We start from the raw sequence: 19,293 nt of genomic DNA on the forward strand, positions 1-19,293 counted from the left end.
AAACGTGTTACCATACCAACCAGTTGGTTTTAACGTAATTTTGTTTTTCATTTTACGTATATTTCAGGCCTATATTTGATCACAGTAACTAACAAAGAGTTAAAAAAATTAATTTCACATATTTATTACTTTGTCATACGATCACATTAAAACAAATCTGAAAAACAACGAAGTCCGTTCATGCAACGCGTAGGACTGAATGTTTCCTTTCTCAACTGGAGTTTATTCATATTTTTTGTTTGTTTGTAGTTGAGTACAGAGCTATACAACGGGCTCTCTGCGCTCTGCCCACTGCAGGATCGAAATCCGGTTTCTAGTATTGCAAGTTCGGAGACATAAGCCCCGGTATGGCCAGGTGGTTAAGACTCGTAATCCGATGGTCGCGGCTTCGAATTCCCGTCACACCAAACATGCTCATCCTTTCAGCAGTGGGGGCGTTGTAATGTGACGGTCAATTCCACTATTCTTGTCTCAATGAGCTACAGATTTATTAATCAAACCTTGCTTAACACGCGTGTGTGTTTGTTTCTGAAAGGTAAGCCAACAAATAAAATATTAAGTGTTTTTTTTTAATTTACTACAGCGACATCTGCTTATTTCCATCTCACTTTTTCTATGGTTATAATGGACAAATTACGTTACAAATTATCGCATTAATGTCTAGTTCAAATATTTAAACTGACACGTTCACTCTCGACGAGACCCGGCATAGCCAGGTGGGTTAAGGCGTCCGACTCGTAATCTGAAAGTCGCGTGTTCGAATCCCCGTCGCACCAGACATGCTCGCCCTTTCAGCCGTGGGAGCGTTATAATGTTACGATCAATTCCACTATTCGTTGGTAAAAGACTAGCCCAAGACTTGGCGGTCGGTGGTGATGACTAGTTTCTTTCTCTCTCGTCTTACACTTCTAAATTAGGGACGGCTAGCTCGGATAGCCCTCGTTTAGCTTTCCGTGAAATTCAAACCAAACAAACAAATCGCAGACATACCATTGTGCCACTGAGAGGGAATATGGTAGAAGTAACGAATGGAAGTATTAGACATGGAGATTTTTTATTTTTAATATGACTTTGCTAAACCAGTAACAAATTTTGAGACGTTAAAAAGATTAGATTGGAAGAACAAAATCCACGATCGAGAGCGTTGCATTAATAATGGATAATAAAAAAAGAATCGCAAAACTGAATTTATTTGTTCCTATCTAAACGTTTTACTTCCATTCGCAAGGTTAAGCGAGTCAAACTGTTTGTCAACTAGTGAATAAAATCCATCATTTTTAGGTTTCGTACTTGAACGTGGCGATTTAACAAACTTGCCACTTGGCGTGTAAATTGGTGCACAGATGTAAAATAAAGTTCGCAATGCCATTGCATTCCTAAAATAGATCGACACACAATTAAACGTAGTGTTTACTTCGCAACCCACGTCTACAACGTTGCAAGTTGCCACGATCATGTTCACTAGCTAAATCATACGAAACTGTACGTGAAACCAAGACGCACCTTGTTTATGTCAGCTACATACGTTATAATACGTAATATATACTCGTAACCATCACTAAGAGATAAGAAAAATCATTCTAGAACAACAGAATGGCACGCGTATTTGGGTTCTTTTACAAACGCATGCACGACATTGTATTATAGATGAAGTTACTAAACACTGTTAAGTTAACAGCCTCATTATTGTGTTTTGTTTTGTTTTCCGAAACGTTAACATTCCTGCGAAAAGTGGGGCCTAATAGGCCCCAGAGCAACTTGAAAGGTTATTAATATTAGGCTAATAATTTTGTATTTAAATGAAATTGCCATTTAAATCCATTAATGAATGGATTAACGAGATTCCCACTGTCCCTATCTACTATCTAGCGAAACCACAGCCAGGGGAACGGGCTTGGAGAAATCAGGACTGGAAACGTCTTTTCGTAGGAGTGTTAAATAATGGAAGTTGGTTTGAATTTTGTGCAAAGCTACACGAGGGCTATCTGCGCTAGCCGTCCCTAATTTAGCAGTGTGAGACTCCAGGGAAGGCAGCTAGTCCGGGATTCGAACCCGCGACCCTCCCATGGTTATTGACCAATTACATAATACTAAATATTAAGTTATCAGTTTCTTAAAATTTAAATACTACAAGGTAGAGGAAGATAACAAACATATACTGTAAGTAACTACAAGGAAAATGTTTTATTGTCACTCGCCGTACGTTGAGCTATTTTTTCTCACAATTATTCTTTCAGTTTTCATGAACGACACAAAACAAAATAAGTCAGTTGATACCTAAAGAGGAATCAAAATTAACGTTTTTTTTATTTTAGACCGTTTAGACTTATCCAATTTACTTTTCCTTGGTTCCTTTTTTTTTTACTTTGGACAGGTGTAGCCTAGCCAATAGCGTACCCGGACTTTGGTCTTTTGTGATATACACAAAAACAAAATGAGTGTTTCTCATCAAACAATCACGTCTTAAACCGTGGACCCATCAATACAACGTGTTAAACACTTTGCCACACCCACTCATTTCTATTTTTTGGTGCCCATTGCTTTATATTAATAAACGGTTTCTCTGTCTTTCTCTCTGGAAAGCACTATATATGTGTACTTAAATCATTTTAAATAAAAATGTAACATATGTATTCACTTGACCCGCTTCGAGGGATGATCAAGTTATGAGTGAAAGGTTTAATTTTTACACTGAGTTGATGATACAAACATAAAACAGTCAAGTTCACACTGTGTCTCAATGTACAACCTTGTTCTTTTTCTCACTCAAACACACGAGTATTAATACCAACAAAATAAAACGTCAAGGAGATACTGTGACTCAACGTACAACCTTGTCGTCTTTGTCACTTACGCACACACACAAATATTAATACAAACATAACATACATATGGATACTGCGTCGCAACGTACAATTTCTTTCGTTTGTCACACAGATATTCATACAAACATAAAACAGTCAAATTGATACCGTGTCTCAATGTACAACTGTCTCCTGTTTGTCACAGAGACCTGTCTTACACAACATGAAAATTGACATCGAAGTTAAATTTTCTCTCTATAAACATGGCGGTTTTGTCCAAACCCACGTGGAATTATATAGACGTATATAAAATTTTTGTTGGGTTGTTTTCTTGTCGAGTCATGCAGGTATTAAACAATCTTCAGTCTATATTTACTTTAACATACGTATCCTGTTTCATAAGCTTGACTTAAGTACGTTTTAAAGCCTCTATATCTAATTCGTAGTACCGAACTATTTAACAATTCTGTGTGCTGTCGTTATAACCTGTTTTGAACGTAACGTTATGTTTAAAGGATATTCTAAACGCATTTTCTAGAGTAGATAGATTTATCTAAATCGACAGGTTACCACTTCCATTCGGCCCGGCATGGCCAGGTGGTTAAGGCGCTCGACTCATAATTTGAGGGTCGAGGGTTCGAATCCCCGTCAAACCAAACATGCTCGCCCTTTCAGCCGTGGGGGCGTTATAATGTGACGGTCAATCTCACTATTCCTTGGTAAAAGAGTAGCCCAAGAGTTGGCGGTGGGTGGTGATGATTATTCTTACACTGCTAAATTAGGGACGGCTAGCGCAGATAGCCCTCGAGTAGCTTTGCGCGAAATTAAAAAAAACAACAAAACATAACTATGGGAGACGGAATCACGACTGTCACGCTAGGTTTTATAACCAATCATGTGCATAATAAAACTAAACAGTTAATTGTTTCATCCAGCGAGCAGACTACAAGGTTATTTGGAAAATATCCTGCACACAAGAATCAAGCATTTGGCGCGTCATAAAAAGAGAACAATACTGGATTTTACTTCGTTGTTTTTTGGTTTTTTCACTGATTCTGTCTGTTAACAAAATGGCGTGTTGGGGCCAAAAACGTTTCATTTTCTTTCAACAAAACTGGATCTCTTTACATGAGAAGAACGTTAAGTTTGTTTAATTTTTTGAATTTCGTTCAAAGATACACAAGGGCTATCTACGCTAGCCGTCCCTAATTTAGCAGTGTAAGAATAGTCATCATCACCCACCGCCAACTCTTGGGCTACTATTTCACCAACGAATAGTGGGATTGAGAGTCACATTATAACGCTCCCACGGCTGTAAGAGCGAGCACATTTGGTGTGACGGGGATTCGAACCCACGACCCTCAGATTACAAGTCGAGTGCTTTAACCACCTGGCTATGCCGGGCCCCTATATGTATGATAGTAATTAATTATTATTTTCATTTTTAAAAATATATTAAAACGTTTAATTTTGCAATTGCACTATTGACTCTACCCTAATCGCTAACTCTTCCCCCTAAAATATCATTTCCGCCTACCCTGGGAAGCGCACTCTACATTGAAGTTATAAAAAATATAAATTAAAAACGTGATAAGGAATTATTGGTTTAGGTTCTACTTGGAGATTTTTCAATGCAAAATATATTCAAATTTAACATCCTATGTGCTGAACACACAGAGAGGTATTTTTGTTTTACACCAGGGGGAGCAATACCATTTTTTTTATTTTCAGCTCTTATGTTTTTCATAATTTTGTTTGTTGAATTTCGCACAAAGCTATTTGACAATTATTTGCACTGGTCATCCCTAATTTAAAAGTGATATACTAGAAAGATGGCAACTATTTAACACCAGTCAAATCCAACTCTTAGGATGCACAAACTCAACAGTGTGATTGACTGTTACATTAGAATGCTTCCATGGCTGAAAGGGTGAGCATGTTCGGTGCTGGTATTCAAACTTGAGATTCTTAGATTGCGAGTTAAGCATCTTAATCACCAGGCCACCATGGTAGACCATGGTTTTACTAAATACAAGATGTTGTCACTAATGGAACGATATCTGTTTAAATAATATGCTTTCGCTTGTCTGTTTGTATGTCCAAAATTTTCTCGTAAATTTCTCGATCAAACGCTACAAATGTCATATCGTTAGAAGGACGTTCAAGGAGTCTGGATTGCATATAGGGTTTTCAATTTAGAACCATCTTATCTGTTTTCTTTACTTGGTTAAATTTTATAATGCAACGAGTATGCTAAAAGATGACACAGCATCACTGTCAGCACACGACAACTGTCTTCGAGTTCAACCTTAGTTTTTTTTTATTTGCAAAATATTTCCCACAAACAACATTGAACCTACGTGTAACTTCCTTTAGAAATGAACAGTACATTAAATACAACTTCTGTGGGCTTTGTTGACTTATTTGAGCTTAAAATACCTATGTGCAGTTCGTTCAAAGCCGGATGCTTATCATTTTGTGAACACGTATTCGGACGTTTCTGCTTATTCAGCTAAGTTTGCCTTCATTACAACTTTACATTTACTTTACTTTGCAATAATTTATCTTCGGTTCTTTTCGTTGACTGCTATAGACATCTTTTGTTGCTACTTTTTGTAAGCTTCCTTGTTTCAACTTGTAAAACTGTGTCATACACTGAACCTTTATAACTGTTTCACACTCTGTATAATATTATAAATATCATTACTTTACTTTAATGTTTACGTGAGTTTCTTTGTCTGACAGCGTAAACTGTTTTCCAATATACCTGGTATTATTGATCTAACACATAATACCCACAAGAAAACGCAACTTAAACTGCGTGCGTGAAAATGACAGAATGAGGAAAATGAAAGCGAGGATCAGGAAAACTACCGCAAATATTTTTCGGGCTGCGGCTAGCAGGTAATAATACTCCAGATGCATATTGGATTATATACTCAAGATAAGTATGTTTGTTTGGCTGAAACCCGAAGCTACACAATGGGCTTCCTATACGCTGCCCACCACGGATTACGGTTTCTAGCGTTTAAGTCCGAATAAATACCGCCGTACCACTTGAAGATTCATATGTATATTTTGTTACATATATAATGCCCCTCAGTGACTTAGCGGTTGGCTGCGGACTTACAACGCCAAATTCTGGGTTTCGATACCCGTGGTGGGCAGAGCACAGATAGCCCATTGTGTAGCTTTGTGCTTAATTCAAAACAACAATAACTACATAACGAGAAGTCCAAAAATGACTGATATTGCTTGAATGTGTCTACACATGTCTTATGCCAATTGTCTCAAAAATATCATTGTAAAATGGGTGTACGACACAATTATATCTTGTAACACAATACAATGTTTGAGAAACACATTATAATCTGCTTTTCAGGTCTTTTGGATTTGTTTGTTTTTCTTTAGTTTGTTTTTTTTTAATTTCGCGCAAAGCTACACGAGGGCTATCTGCGCTAGCCGTCCCTAATTTAGCAGTGTGAGACTAGAGGGAAGGTAACTAACTAGTCATCACCACCCACCGGCAACTCTTTTGCTACTCTTTTACCAACGAACAGTGGGACTGATCGTCACATTTTAACACTCCCACGGATGAAAGGGCAAGTATGTTTGGTGCAACGGGGATTCGAACCCGTAAGCCTCAGATTACGAGTCGAATGCCTTAACCCACCTGGCCATGCCGGGCCGTTTCTGGATTTGTAAAATTCGCTTCGGATGTTGTTTTTGTTCTCTCTATACTGCTACTCTATCATTATTACTATTCGATTAGTTTGTTTTGGATGTTGGGAATTATATGCCATTACAATTTTTCCGTGAACATGTTGACGGTTTGGGTTAAAAGAATACAAACCAGAGAACTGGGACTGGACGGGCTTCGGGTTCTTTTAAAGTGAAAATGAAAACAACAAAAACACGAAACTACACAGCTATGCGTTGGTTGTTAAGAAAAACTCAACTCGATATCAGTCTATCTGGTTAAACAGGAATTTAGAAGCCTAAAAAGCCAAAACCGATTTGGAATTCTGAGGTTTGAAGCAAACATTTGAGACAGTATTTCTTTCAATTAAATCTACACAAAAATATAAATCATTAGTATTTTAAAGAAACCACACTTCTTATAGAGAAACTTAAAGGTTTAATTTAAGAGATAATATCTACTAAAGAAAACGAGCTAACATTTCTTTCAAGTAATCCTAACACTGTAATAATGTAAGTGATTCTGTTAACAATATTTATTTCAACTTTCTTTCTCTTTACTTACGTATATATTTCCATGACTTACATTCTGAGTACTTGAGTAGTAAGATGGTAATTTTCACCTTTAGATATATTTTCCATACCTTGTTTTTTAGATTGGGCGTTCTTCTCAACGGGAAATGTTTATTTCAGAACAGACTATGAAGTGTGAATGATCTTCAAACAATGGTTGCTGTAATTTCATTCATAGAGAGATCTTCACAGGACAATTTTTTATACGATAAGTACCACGTTCAGATTTTTTTTCGAATAAACATTATGATTTTACATGTGCTTTAATTGAGTTTTTTAAACCCTAGGGTACAAATTATTTAAGATATATTTATTTTAGATATCAGGATTTCCTTACCGATCATTTATAATGATGTGTACTACGCCATGATATAAAATTCATGTTATTTTTTTATATGCCGATACTCACAGTACATATTTCGTTGTGTTTCACAAATTCTCCTTACTGCACTACAGACGATTCTACTTACGTTACAAACGTAAGACTGTAATATCACATAAAACCTTCATACTCGCTAAGCGGTGTAATGATTCCAGAAAGTTCGATACATGGATCGGTTAATATATTTAAAACTCGACTAATGCTACAGAGTAATCCCAAAGAAGTACTTTATTTAAGCAGTATACAGTGACAATTCACGGACAGTGTACAGAGACAAAAAAAAAAAGAAAAGAGCACACATCATTTGAAAACAATAAACCATTTCTTACAACACAATTTTAGAAACAGATTTTTTTTTTTTTTTACTTATATGAAATATAAGTCGGTTGGCAGCAGAAAGCGCCATCTTTTGTCAAGAGCCCCGTTTCCAGGATAACAATTAACACATCACTTCAACAATAAAAACTAAAAGGTCAATACGATCGGTTATCTCACAACGAGACGAACGCGACATCAAGTTATGTATGATTCATTTCTGTATAACCAGACCTTGATTTCGTAACTTACTTCATGTTATTTTGATCACTTTAACACATTCAACAAACTTGCCAAAAAAAAACAAAAAAATAAAGTAACAGCGACTCATATTTACATAGAATTATCATCCATTTCTTTTTTATAAACGTACTAACTAGAATTTTATTTTGTACCAAATAGCAAAAACCTGAGCAAAGGATCTTCTCACACTTCTTATTAGCTCCGGGGACAATAAGTTTTTAAACTTTTAACCACAACACAAGCTTTACGTTACTAACATACAACAGTTTAACGTGTAACCAAAACTAATTCCTTTTCCATCTGATGCTCGGCATCTAACTCTTTCCTCGAAACATGTTATTTGATTCCCTGATAGCTCTTGCTAAAATATTTCTTTCTGATTATCACAGTATTAATACACACATTTGTTATTCTAATTTCCTCTTATTTCTTGATGTCACGTGTTGTAAGAAGATACGAAAATGTTTATGAAACGCTTCCAATCCAAACCTAAAATATTCATTCATAAAACTTCCCTTTTTATGTACAAGATTTTAATATTTTTGCTTTGCCTTTCATAATTTCGTATTATGCATATTTACATTCATTTATTTCCAAACCGCAATACATTTGTAATACAATTTCTTTTATAACTTGTAGCTTAAAAGTTATACACAAAAAACACCTACTTTTTAAAGCTCCGACTACTTACCATGTTCTAGCTATTCTACAGTACTCTAATGTTTTACTAGTACCCAACCCTAATTAAAAGTTATTAGGTTTTTAATATCTTCTATCGAACGTACTGTGTCTTCAAGTTCATACCACATTTATATCTCAATGTATTTTTGAGCTCCATTCATAAGCAAACGCGACTCTTAGACACGTGCAACACGTAACTTAACGTATGCTTTACCACTGACCAGTATCAGTTCCAGTTACCTAAAGTTCTTTTTAAGAAAGTCTGAAGTAAAAAAGAAACAGAGAAACATCCTTATGTGACATTTATTTACAAGTTAACGTGCTTGATATTTTTGTCATTTCACAATGACCGATTGTTAAAACAAAAACGAATTATTATATTTAACGTATGTTCTGTGTTTAAACTTTATTTTAGTATGTTAACTATAAAGAAAAACAGCCCTTTTCAAGTGAGAGGAGTACCATGAATATTTAATTATCTCGTGCCACTTAAGTTTAGAGACGTAAGAACAGAGTATCAACAAAACAAAGAAATTCTATTTTAAAGTCGTCATTCATTTGTTACATATGCAGGACTATTTATAATATAACACTTAGAAGATTTTTATCTTTGTTTTAGTGTTAGGCTTAAGGTTATATCGCCCCTGGTGACCAGTTCCTTAAATGATTTAGAATTATACTAAATTTTCTGATACAAAAAACCCTAAAAAAACCTAATGTATTTCTAAATGGTTTTTCTTTAACGAATTTTCTGGTTTCACTTAACACTAGTAAAAGAAAAGTAAGAGAACACTCTCATATCGTTACCCATGAGAAAAGCATGCACCACAAACATTTGGATAATTATCTACTGAGTGGTAAAAGTAACAAATCAGTTTCGATGACGGATTGTTAATTTTGAATTTAAAAGCAAGTGCATTTTTAGTGAATGTTGGGTGTCTCTACACATTTGATCAGTATACTGTCCATCCATCTATTTCTTAACAAAAGACACCACCGCCATTTGGGGTTGTTTGTTTATTTTAGAGGAAGTTTACACCGGGCTGTGTCCAGCGCGAGGAATTTAACCCCTGATTTTAGCACTACAAGTCCATAAACTTACCGTTGTTCCACCGGGGCACCAACTATATATTTCAGAAATGAATGCTTTCTCAACAGTTCTTAAACATCAGAAGAACAAAGGCGAAGTATAAATACTATTTTGAAAATGGGTATTACAAGACCCAAATGAATACTGCGATTGATTTCGTTATAAAAATGTATATACTGCTAACAGGAACTTCCTGTGAAAATTAATGTCGAATTTCATTCATTTTTAACAAGCGTTAGACAAAACACCTTGAGGCCGAAACATACTTCGACCAAAGGGTGTTGTTTTGAAATGACTGTCAACATCGATTAATACTGAAATGCAATTTAAGAACTACAATGAGTTTGTTTGTTTGATTTTGAATTTCGCGCAAAGCTACACGAGGGCTATCTGCGCTAGCCGTCCCTAATTTAGCAGTATGAGACTGGAGGGAAGACAGCTTGTCATCACCACCCACCGCCAACTCTTGGGCTACTCTTTTACCAACGAATAGTGGGATTGATCGTATAATTATAACGCCCCACGGTTGAAAGGGCGAGCATGTTTGGTGTGACGGGGATTCGAACCTGCGACCCTCAGATTACGAGTCGAACGCCTTAACCCACCTGGCCATGCCGGGTCCCTAGAACTACAAAGATAGTTACAATACTTCTAACAGTGAATAGCTTTAATTTTCAACAATTATTTCTTTTTTATACAAAAAAGAAAGCGCTGAAAAGCTACATTTACAAACTAACCTAGAACTATCAACAAACAAAAATGTTGATTTTCTTGCATGATATAATTTACTTAATATAGAAATTTAAAATTGAAAGGTACAAAAATAACGTTTATTTTAGAATATTTCACACATATAAAGTGAATGTTATATAATTTTTATCTTTACAATTTAATTAATGTTATCATTTGCCAAATCAAATTGATTAGCTTGTAGAAGATTACACCGAAAGCTCCTGATGGTGCCTCCTTCACCAGTGGCACAGCGGTGTATCTGTAGACTTACACGCTAGAAACCGGGTTTCGATACCCATAGTGGGAAGAACACATATGGCCCACGTGTAGCTTTGTGCTTAACTTCAAACAAACAAACAAATCATTTGTGATAATGTGCAAATTCTAAAAAAATTTAATGGAAAAATGGTATGCCTCCTGACAAATTACAGGCTATTGTATTATTTCCAGTTGTGGATTGTCTAGCAATGGCAACCATTTAGCATACAACAAACGTGACGTGGCTGAAAGATGAGTACATCGGATCATTTAGTTTAGAACAGATTGTTGTGCACAAATCTTTCTCTAACACTCTTTATAGTTTAATTGTTTTTTTGTTTTCAGAGTTTAATAGGGCAATCTGTATATAACTTAAGGCTAATGGCAGACAAGTGTTATATTCCGCATATGATAAACGAATCATTAACGTTTATAACGTTGAAAAATACAGCTAGCAATTTTATCCCATCGAACAAATAAAGTTGCTTACTTTTGCGAATTAATGTGTTTTTTTGAAAAATCTAAATCACAGAATCATTTACTATATCCAACGAATTCCCAAAACTGCCAACCTTGTTTCTTTTCTTCCATCTCAAGACACTTCAGATTAAAAACAAACGTTCTTATATTTTCGAATCGAACACTCAACAAGTCTAATGGTTATAAATACAACAAACATGGCTGCTAGCCTAATCAGAATCGAAACGTTTAACACACAGAATATTCAACTTTCAGATACTTTTGGGTTTTAAAAATTAATACACCCCCAAATTTCATAGAAAACTAAGAAATGCCAAAGGAAACGGAAAAACACACATGAAATCAAACTAACTTATGTTTAACTATAAAACAAAAATGATTTTAGAAACTATAAAATATGATAATTTTAATGAGGATGATTGGACAAAATACTGTTAAAATATACGTTCTTTTTTCCGAGATGTTTTCTTGAATACAATAAACAAATTTGCTAACGCTCTTGTATTTGACATTACAGTGGTTTTTGTACTTTTTGTCTAAATTTAAATGTACGAGCTGTAATTTTTATTCGATCTTGTACTGGATTACATCGTCTAAAAGCGATCGTTCGAAATGTAATTCAGAGAACATCTTAAAATTAAGACGTTATATAGATAATTTCATAAACTCTTCTTACTTATAAGGTCTGCTGTCTAAGTTAAAAATAAAGAATACGAAATAACTATTTGGCTCTGATGAACATCCCATAAGATCTCTCACATCCCCTGTTCTTGGGATTTATAAACACGTTTTTGGATCTTTTGAGGTAAAAAGAGTTTTTAGTAGAGTAAAACTACAACAGTTGTTGTTGTTGTTTGAAGTTAAGCACAAAAATACACAATGGGCTATCTATGCTCTGCCCACAACGCGTATTAAAATACGGTTTCTACAGTTGTAAGTCTGCAGACATACCGCTGTTCCATAAAATAAATTTAAATAATATGGGAATGTCTTGTATGGGACATAAGATTACAGTTAATATCGACTCAAACAGAACAGAAACAAATAAAGTTAAAGTAGGCCTAGTAGTTATTATTTGCTAATGCGATTTTCTGTATGCATACACACATAAATCTGTTCTAAAGATGTATCTTTAATAACCGAAATTCTTCCTGTGATTTATATTCTTTACCAAAAGGTATTAAATTAATCTGGTTCCTTAGCAAGCGTTCAAACGTTAACTAATATCGTAATAACACTCACTCGTTGAACACTTATGGAAACTTGATAAACCAAAACATCTACCTTCAAATATACTTTAATAACGATAATAAAAATATTTCGCAAGATATGAAAGAACAAAAACCACGGTTCATAACTGAATAACCTGCAGTACGAGTGTAAAATGTATTTCTTTTCTTTCTGAAAACAAAAGTTTCATTATTCATTTTTCTAAGAAAGTGAAACGACTGCTCGCGTAATAATCCGGCAAATATCACGCCCTCTATAACAATATTCTCAAACTTGGTCGGTTCACCTGAAGACAATTTTTTATTCATCACTGTCATTTCTACAGAACACTACGCCAAGCATTTCAGTCCTACGAACGCTCAAAGCTCGGATATTAATCACAGATTCATATAAACCTACAACCTGAAATAATTTTAGACAGTGTTAATTTTGACCACTGTAATAGGTTCCCTCTAAAACCGTGCGTAAGTAAAACTGTAGAAAATCATTAAACTATATACAGATTTCTATGCAGTTAACACAGCTGACAGACTCATTTAATGAACAACCAGAGAAGCTGTTATACTTACATTTTGAATACAGCTTAAATTTTCATTTTTTACACATAAATTCGTGCAATTTTGCCGTTTTATTTAGATAACTGCCCCAAATGATAATTGTAACCTGTATATGGTAAATAAATTAATTATTCTAGGCTTTTCTAAAACTTACAGCAACACAGAGTTGAAACAATAATGCTCAATCTTATAACATATGAACAACCAATAGTTCAACGCTTCCTAGATACGTAACATTGTTTTATATAATGAATATACACGATTTAACAATACCAGGGTAGTGATGACGTATATGAGGACGGTTGGTGTGGGTATTAACACTTTTACTAATAAAGCAGAGTTTTATTAGTAAAAGTGTTAATACCCATACCGGCCGTGCTGAGACACATTTTTACTTCAAGTGCGTTTCTCGTCATCACGAGACCATAAAAACCCTTTTAAATTACATAACGTTTTCCTTGAAATGCAACAACTTTAAGTGTCGTAAAAACAGCAAGTTTAAATTTGATAAACTTCACGCGGAACAGTTTTGTTTCACGTGACTTTCCCAACGAACAACAATAAAAAGAATTATTAAAATTTGTTGCGAAATACAGGTTTCCATGGAAACATTTATAACAGAATACCTAGAATATCTTAGGTACTGATGATAAAGATATTCTATAAAAGCAAAGAAACCAGTCTTTAAATAAATTTTGTATTTTTTGTCGCCTGTGATTATACGCATTAACCCTTGTCTAAAAACGTAGTTTAAGTAATATTAAAGAAATTAGAAAGGTTTATTTTCCAAAATAATGTGAATACCAAGAAAACAGTAATTTTGATTCAAATTTTAGAGCCAATTGTGTCGTGTTGACAACCAAAGCTTTAATTTCTTCAGTGTCACTTGTAAAAGAATTATTAATTTTGTCTTCGACTCAGAATTCTTGATAAAATTCGATTATTTTTCAAAATGATCTATTCTTTGAAATTTCAGAAATAATGCCTTACTATCGCTAAACTAATTATCCCGTCAAGAAATGTTTATGGAAAAACTCACGTCTACAATTAAAAAAATGTTTTTATATGACTATAAAACACGATTTGAAATGCTTATGGATTTGTTACAATACTCCAGACACAGTGGGTGTACATTTAGAGGTATAGGATACAAATAACTTGTGTGAGTGGTATTCGGCAGTACCAACTCTATTTATTGTGTATGAAACTGTCAGTCTTAATTCTTTTCATGGTCTGGCCCTGCATGGCTAGGTGGTTAGGGAGCCCGACTCGTAATCTGAGGGTTGTGGGCACAAATCCCCGTTACACCAAACCTGCTACCCTTTCAGCTGTGGAGGCGTTATTATGTGAGGTCCATCCCACTATTCGTTGATAACGAGTAACCCAAGATTTGGCGGTAGGTGGTGATGACTAACTGCCTTCCTTCTGGTCTTGCATTAGTAAATCAGGGACGGCTAGCGCAGATATTTCTCGTGTAGCTTTGCGCGAAATTAAAAAAAACCAACAACAAACAAAGTATTCACGGTGTGTGGATCCAACCAAACTAATATTCTTAGCTCTATTCACGGTGTACGGAGCCAATCAAACCATTAGTCTTAACTCTATTCACGATATATGAAGCCAATCAATTAGTCTTAGCTCTATTCACGGTGTACGGAGCCAATCAAACTGATATTCTTAGCTCTATTCACGGTATATGAAGCCAATCAAATCGTTAGTATTAGCTCTATTCACTGTGTACGGAGCCAATCAAACCATTAGTCTTAACTTTATTCACGGTATATGAAGCCAATCAGACACTTTCGTGGTTGTCGTTATTTATCGAATTAAAATTTTGAAGTCCTATTTCCAGGCACGTTATAGCCAACAGAATTAAATTTTCATATGAAAATTTAACAGATTTTGTAAAGTCGTTTTATTCTTGGAAGGACAAATTTATTTGTATCTACTTGTCTTCTTAACCTTTCATCGGTTTGTTTGTTTATTTTAGCGCAAAGCAACACAATAAATTCTCTGCATTATGCCTACTGCAGGAGCCGAAGCCTGAATTTTTAGCTCTAAATATTACCCCTGAGACACAAGGGGGCCTACGAACTTTAAGCACGGCTTCGCTAAACCATCAGTTCGTACTTCCTTCTGTTTTGAGTCGTCTTGTATACAAAACCGATGCTGCTAGTCTTTGGTCAGGAACTGAAGTCGGGGGTTAGGGATGGGGTCGCAACGGCAAAGGCAAATCAGAGCCAGCCAATGAGGGAACTCGAAGATATATATAAAAAAATCAAAGCAGAAACTTTTGTTCGTTTTTACTTTAAGATCACAAGAGCAACAAACATCGAAATAAAGTTACCAGTAGATATGATAAGTGACAGTTAAATGACATGCGATATAAAAATTATACTACAGCATTCGGAAACAGTGCCATTTACTAAAAACGTTCGTGTGATTAATAAATCCACAAGGAATAACGCCCCCTGGCGAAGTGAAGCCTACCTAACATATTTCTGTTTCTTTTTTCCAAGCCAAAATTTACTGATGCTTTGTGTGTTTTTGTACAACAGGTTCGTAAAATATATGAAGTGGTGGCGGTTGTACCTAATGAACATCAGGTTTAAAAGACTAAAATTTCATCCATTTAATGTTACAAATAACACAGCCTAGATCTCATAGGTGTCGCTTTCTTGAGATGTGCGTTTTTAATTCAACTATGGTAACGGTAATAACTATACAGACACATGCGAGTATTTACAAAAACACGCGTGTATTTTAATTACGGCTAAATGAAGACTGAAACGTCTTAATTTGTACGTGCAAAAGTTTCCCTACTTTAAATGAGCTCGAGAGCTTTTCTAAATAAGTCTTGATTTAAAAAAAAATCTGATATTATTAATCCTTTATTACATTTTACCCTAAACACAGTAAAGCTTGGTTAAAGATTTTATCTTGCCATGCTCCAAAATTTTAGCGTTTCACGCAGTACAACCACTTGTGTACAATTGTAGCCAAACCTTAAACACCACAACAATCGACGTTACTACACAGGGCGTCCATCAATGATGAATATATATATTTAACCAGAATGAACAGACCTATAATAATGACTCGGAAAATTTTACTGCGATAAAATCTCGCTAATAACATTAGCGTCATAGCAGGGGCATTATCACAGCTGAAACTATAATTAGGCTATGACATTTTGACTGTTTTTTTTTTTTTGCTTCCTTCTGTGTGTGTGTGTGTACACGATGTACATGATTTAAGAATCAATGAAGATGTTCATTTATATATATATATATATATAATTAATTATACATACTATATGTATGTGTTTACAGAGTGTCTGTGTTTTGAAAGGCACCAACATCAAAGTTACCTACTATTGCTCAACTGGGCACCAAACGTTAAACTAGTGAATAGACGTTACCACGAAAATGAGACAGAAAAGTCGTTCGATTACTATCCGTTGTTAAAATAATCTAAACTAGGTTTTTGGTTTTTCAAGTTCTGTAAAAGTAAATTGAGCTGGGCTAGTTTTTTTTTTTTTGTATGAAAAACAAATATTAGCATGAAGTACTTGAGAAATCACGATCTATCAATGATAACTTCAAATTATTCCTTCATCTCAGTTTGAAAATGAACTTTAATTACGCTGGAGTGAGCCTAAACTTAGTCTATTAATCTGCTTCTTACGTTGATTACCACTTTGTAGCAAAATGAATGAAGCAGCAGATGGACTATGTTCACAAACACATTTAACATCACATCTACTTATTTAATGTTTCACCGGTGTCAAAGCCTTCTGTGCTATGTTGCACTTTGGCAGTTCTTTCTTTTCTAAGATGTGTGTCTAAAATGTTGTAGGTACACTGGACGAAGTGGCACTCTTGATGTAAGATTACAGAACATTTTTTTCCTGTTCTTTTCTTCTAAGGAACGATTTCAAGATAAAAGAATTAAAAAAACAACAACAAAAATCACATACCACAATTTTTCCAGAACAGTTCTATAATGAGAAACTTGGATTAACAACAAAATCAATATTACGTAGCCAAGACCATCTATGGTTGACTCTTGTCTTTAAGAGTAATGGGATGTTCTCCTCCTGCCATTGAAGGCATGGAGGCATAGTTTCTTATCTGATGTAAGGAAATAAGTTGATTCGGAAAAGAGTTGTGAGAAGATTTTAACTCCATTGAGCTCATCTGTGAAGGATTTTTTGGAAAATTAACAGGTTCGTAGGGAAAATAAGATCTTGATGTAGCTGTTGGTAGTGGCAATTGTGATCCTGAAGAGATTGGTAACATTCCCGATTGGATAGGAGTGAAGGCTGAAGTGGTCTTACTGTTGGCAACAGAGAGTGGGATTCCATCATATGACATCTGAGAGGATCCAAGAAGGCCACCATGTCCCAATTCCGAATGCTCTCGATGATTTTGGTTGCTATTGGCGGTGTTTCCATTCCCTCCACTTCCCAAGGATTGGCGATGTTCCATATCTCTAGAAGACATATGAAGCCGAGGATGGTCTCCAAGGGGAGATTGGAGGCACGCATCTTGAACAAGCGAGTGAGCAGCAGCAGCGATGGCTGCAGTAGAAGAGTTTTCAGAATAAGAATTTTCTGGTCCTTGAGTGGAAGTAGCATTCTTTGACCAAAAATTATCCATATGGGTTCGAGCCACAGGTGTCTGAGGTGTTGGAGCGTTGTTACTCATTGATGCGTGAGACCTCTTCTCCATCCTGTCCGAATGTTTCTGCAGATGCTTTGCCAAATACGTTTCCTGTGTGTAGGACTTCCCGCAATATTGACAAATGTGGGTTTTGAGGTGTTTTGATTCCTTGTGTTTTGGGATGTGTTCCAGAAGTCCGGCCTCATCGGTGAAACACTTGTAGCAGCTGTTACACTTGTAAGGTTTGTCAGTTTGATGGCAGCGGGAATGGGACTGGAGATTGGAGAGCTGGCTGAAGGCCTTGTTACAGCCAGGATGACGACACTTGTATGGCTTGTCCCCGGTGTGGGTCCGGATGTGTTGCTGCAGATGTGACAGCTGGGTGAACTTCCGCTGGCAAATCTCACAGCGGTACGGTTTGATCCCCAGATGGATCCGCGTGTGCTGAGACAGGTAGGACGAGTTGGCAAAGGCCTTGGAGCATTGAGAACACTTGTATGGTTTGGCCTCACGCATATGAATCTGAGTGTGTAGCTGCAAGTCTGCCTTGGAACCAAAGATCTGGAAAAGCACAGAAGAGACGGGAAAACATAATCAGTGAGGCCATCTTCTGAAAACAATAACTTTAATTTTTGTTTTGAATGGCCTACCACACCATTCAATGCCCAATTTGTCTGCTTAACAGCATGGCTCCAAATTTTGAGTTCTTTATCATTACTTTATTGTTTATTTTTTTTACAGATTTGATTTTGATTGTGGATTTCAAATCCAATCAGAGCCACCCCAGGGTTCCAAGGCAGGCTGATTAGACGCAGCTAAACACAGCAGACGATGGTGGCGCCATCATGGTGTGGCGGGCCTTGATGAACACTACCGGATTGAGTAGGTTAGACGGTGATCCGAGCATCACTTCAGAAAAGTAAAGGATGGTTAGTCTATACTAAGTTCAGTGTGGGTGCAAAGAAAGTATCAGAAGGCATGTTAGCATTACCAAAGACGATGTCAACTATTAAACTTGTGTTATCAGAAGGCATGTTAGCATTACCAAAGACGATGTCAACTATTAAACTTGTGTTATCAGAAGGCATGTTAGCATTACCAAAGACGATGTCAACTATTAAACTTGTGTTATCAGAAGGCATGTTAGCATTACCAAAGACGATGTCAACTATTAAACTTGTGTTATCAGAAGGCATGTTAGCATTACCAAAGACGATGTCAACTATTAAACTTGTGTTATCAGAAGGCATGTTACCATTACCAAAGACGATCTCAACTATTAAACCTGTGTTATCAGAAGGCACGTTACCACTACCAAAGACGATGTCAACTATTAATCTTGTGTTATCAGAAGGCCTATTACCATTACCAATGATTATGTCAACTATTAAACTTGTGCTATCAGAAAGCCTATTACCATTACCAATGACCATGTCAACTAGTAAACTTGCGTATACTGAGCAGATGAAGATATATAAAGAAGTGATGAATTTATCAGATTTGTGTGTTTGAGTATAGACAGCATTTGCTTTTATGGTGTGGTTTGAATTCCTCATAACCGAAGTAACGAAACTTTGCATCTGAT

At 35.8% G+C, this 19,293-nt stretch overlaps 1 protein-coding gene across 14 annotated transcripts in view; it reads right to left on the reverse strand.

The window, feature by feature from the left end:
- Positions 1–19,293, reverse strand: part of LOC143254306 (uncharacterized) — a 269,977-nt gene that overhangs the window by 54,437 nt on the left and 196,247 nt on the right. For 9 of the 14 annotated variants that reach the window (XM_076509263.1, XM_076509261.1, XM_076509265.1 and 6 more), the window contains one exon: positions 7,669–18,269. The exons of the other annotated variants lie outside the window; for them this stretch is intronic. In XM_076509263.1, the coding sequence (XP_076365378.1) occupies positions 17,100–18,269 (1,170 nt within the window). In that variant the 3' untranslated portion in view covers positions 7,669–17,099. Of the gene's footprint in view, positions 1–7,668; positions 18,270–19,293 lie in introns of those variants that run through there. 14 annotated transcript variants of the gene reach the window in all.

This window comes from Tachypleus tridentatus, chromosome 6, assembly GCF_004210375.1.
Source record: "Tachypleus tridentatus isolate NWPU-2018 chromosome 6, ASM421037v1, whole genome shotgun sequence".
NCBI lineage: Eukaryota > Metazoa > Arthropoda > Merostomata > Xiphosura > Limulidae > Tachypleus > Tachypleus tridentatus.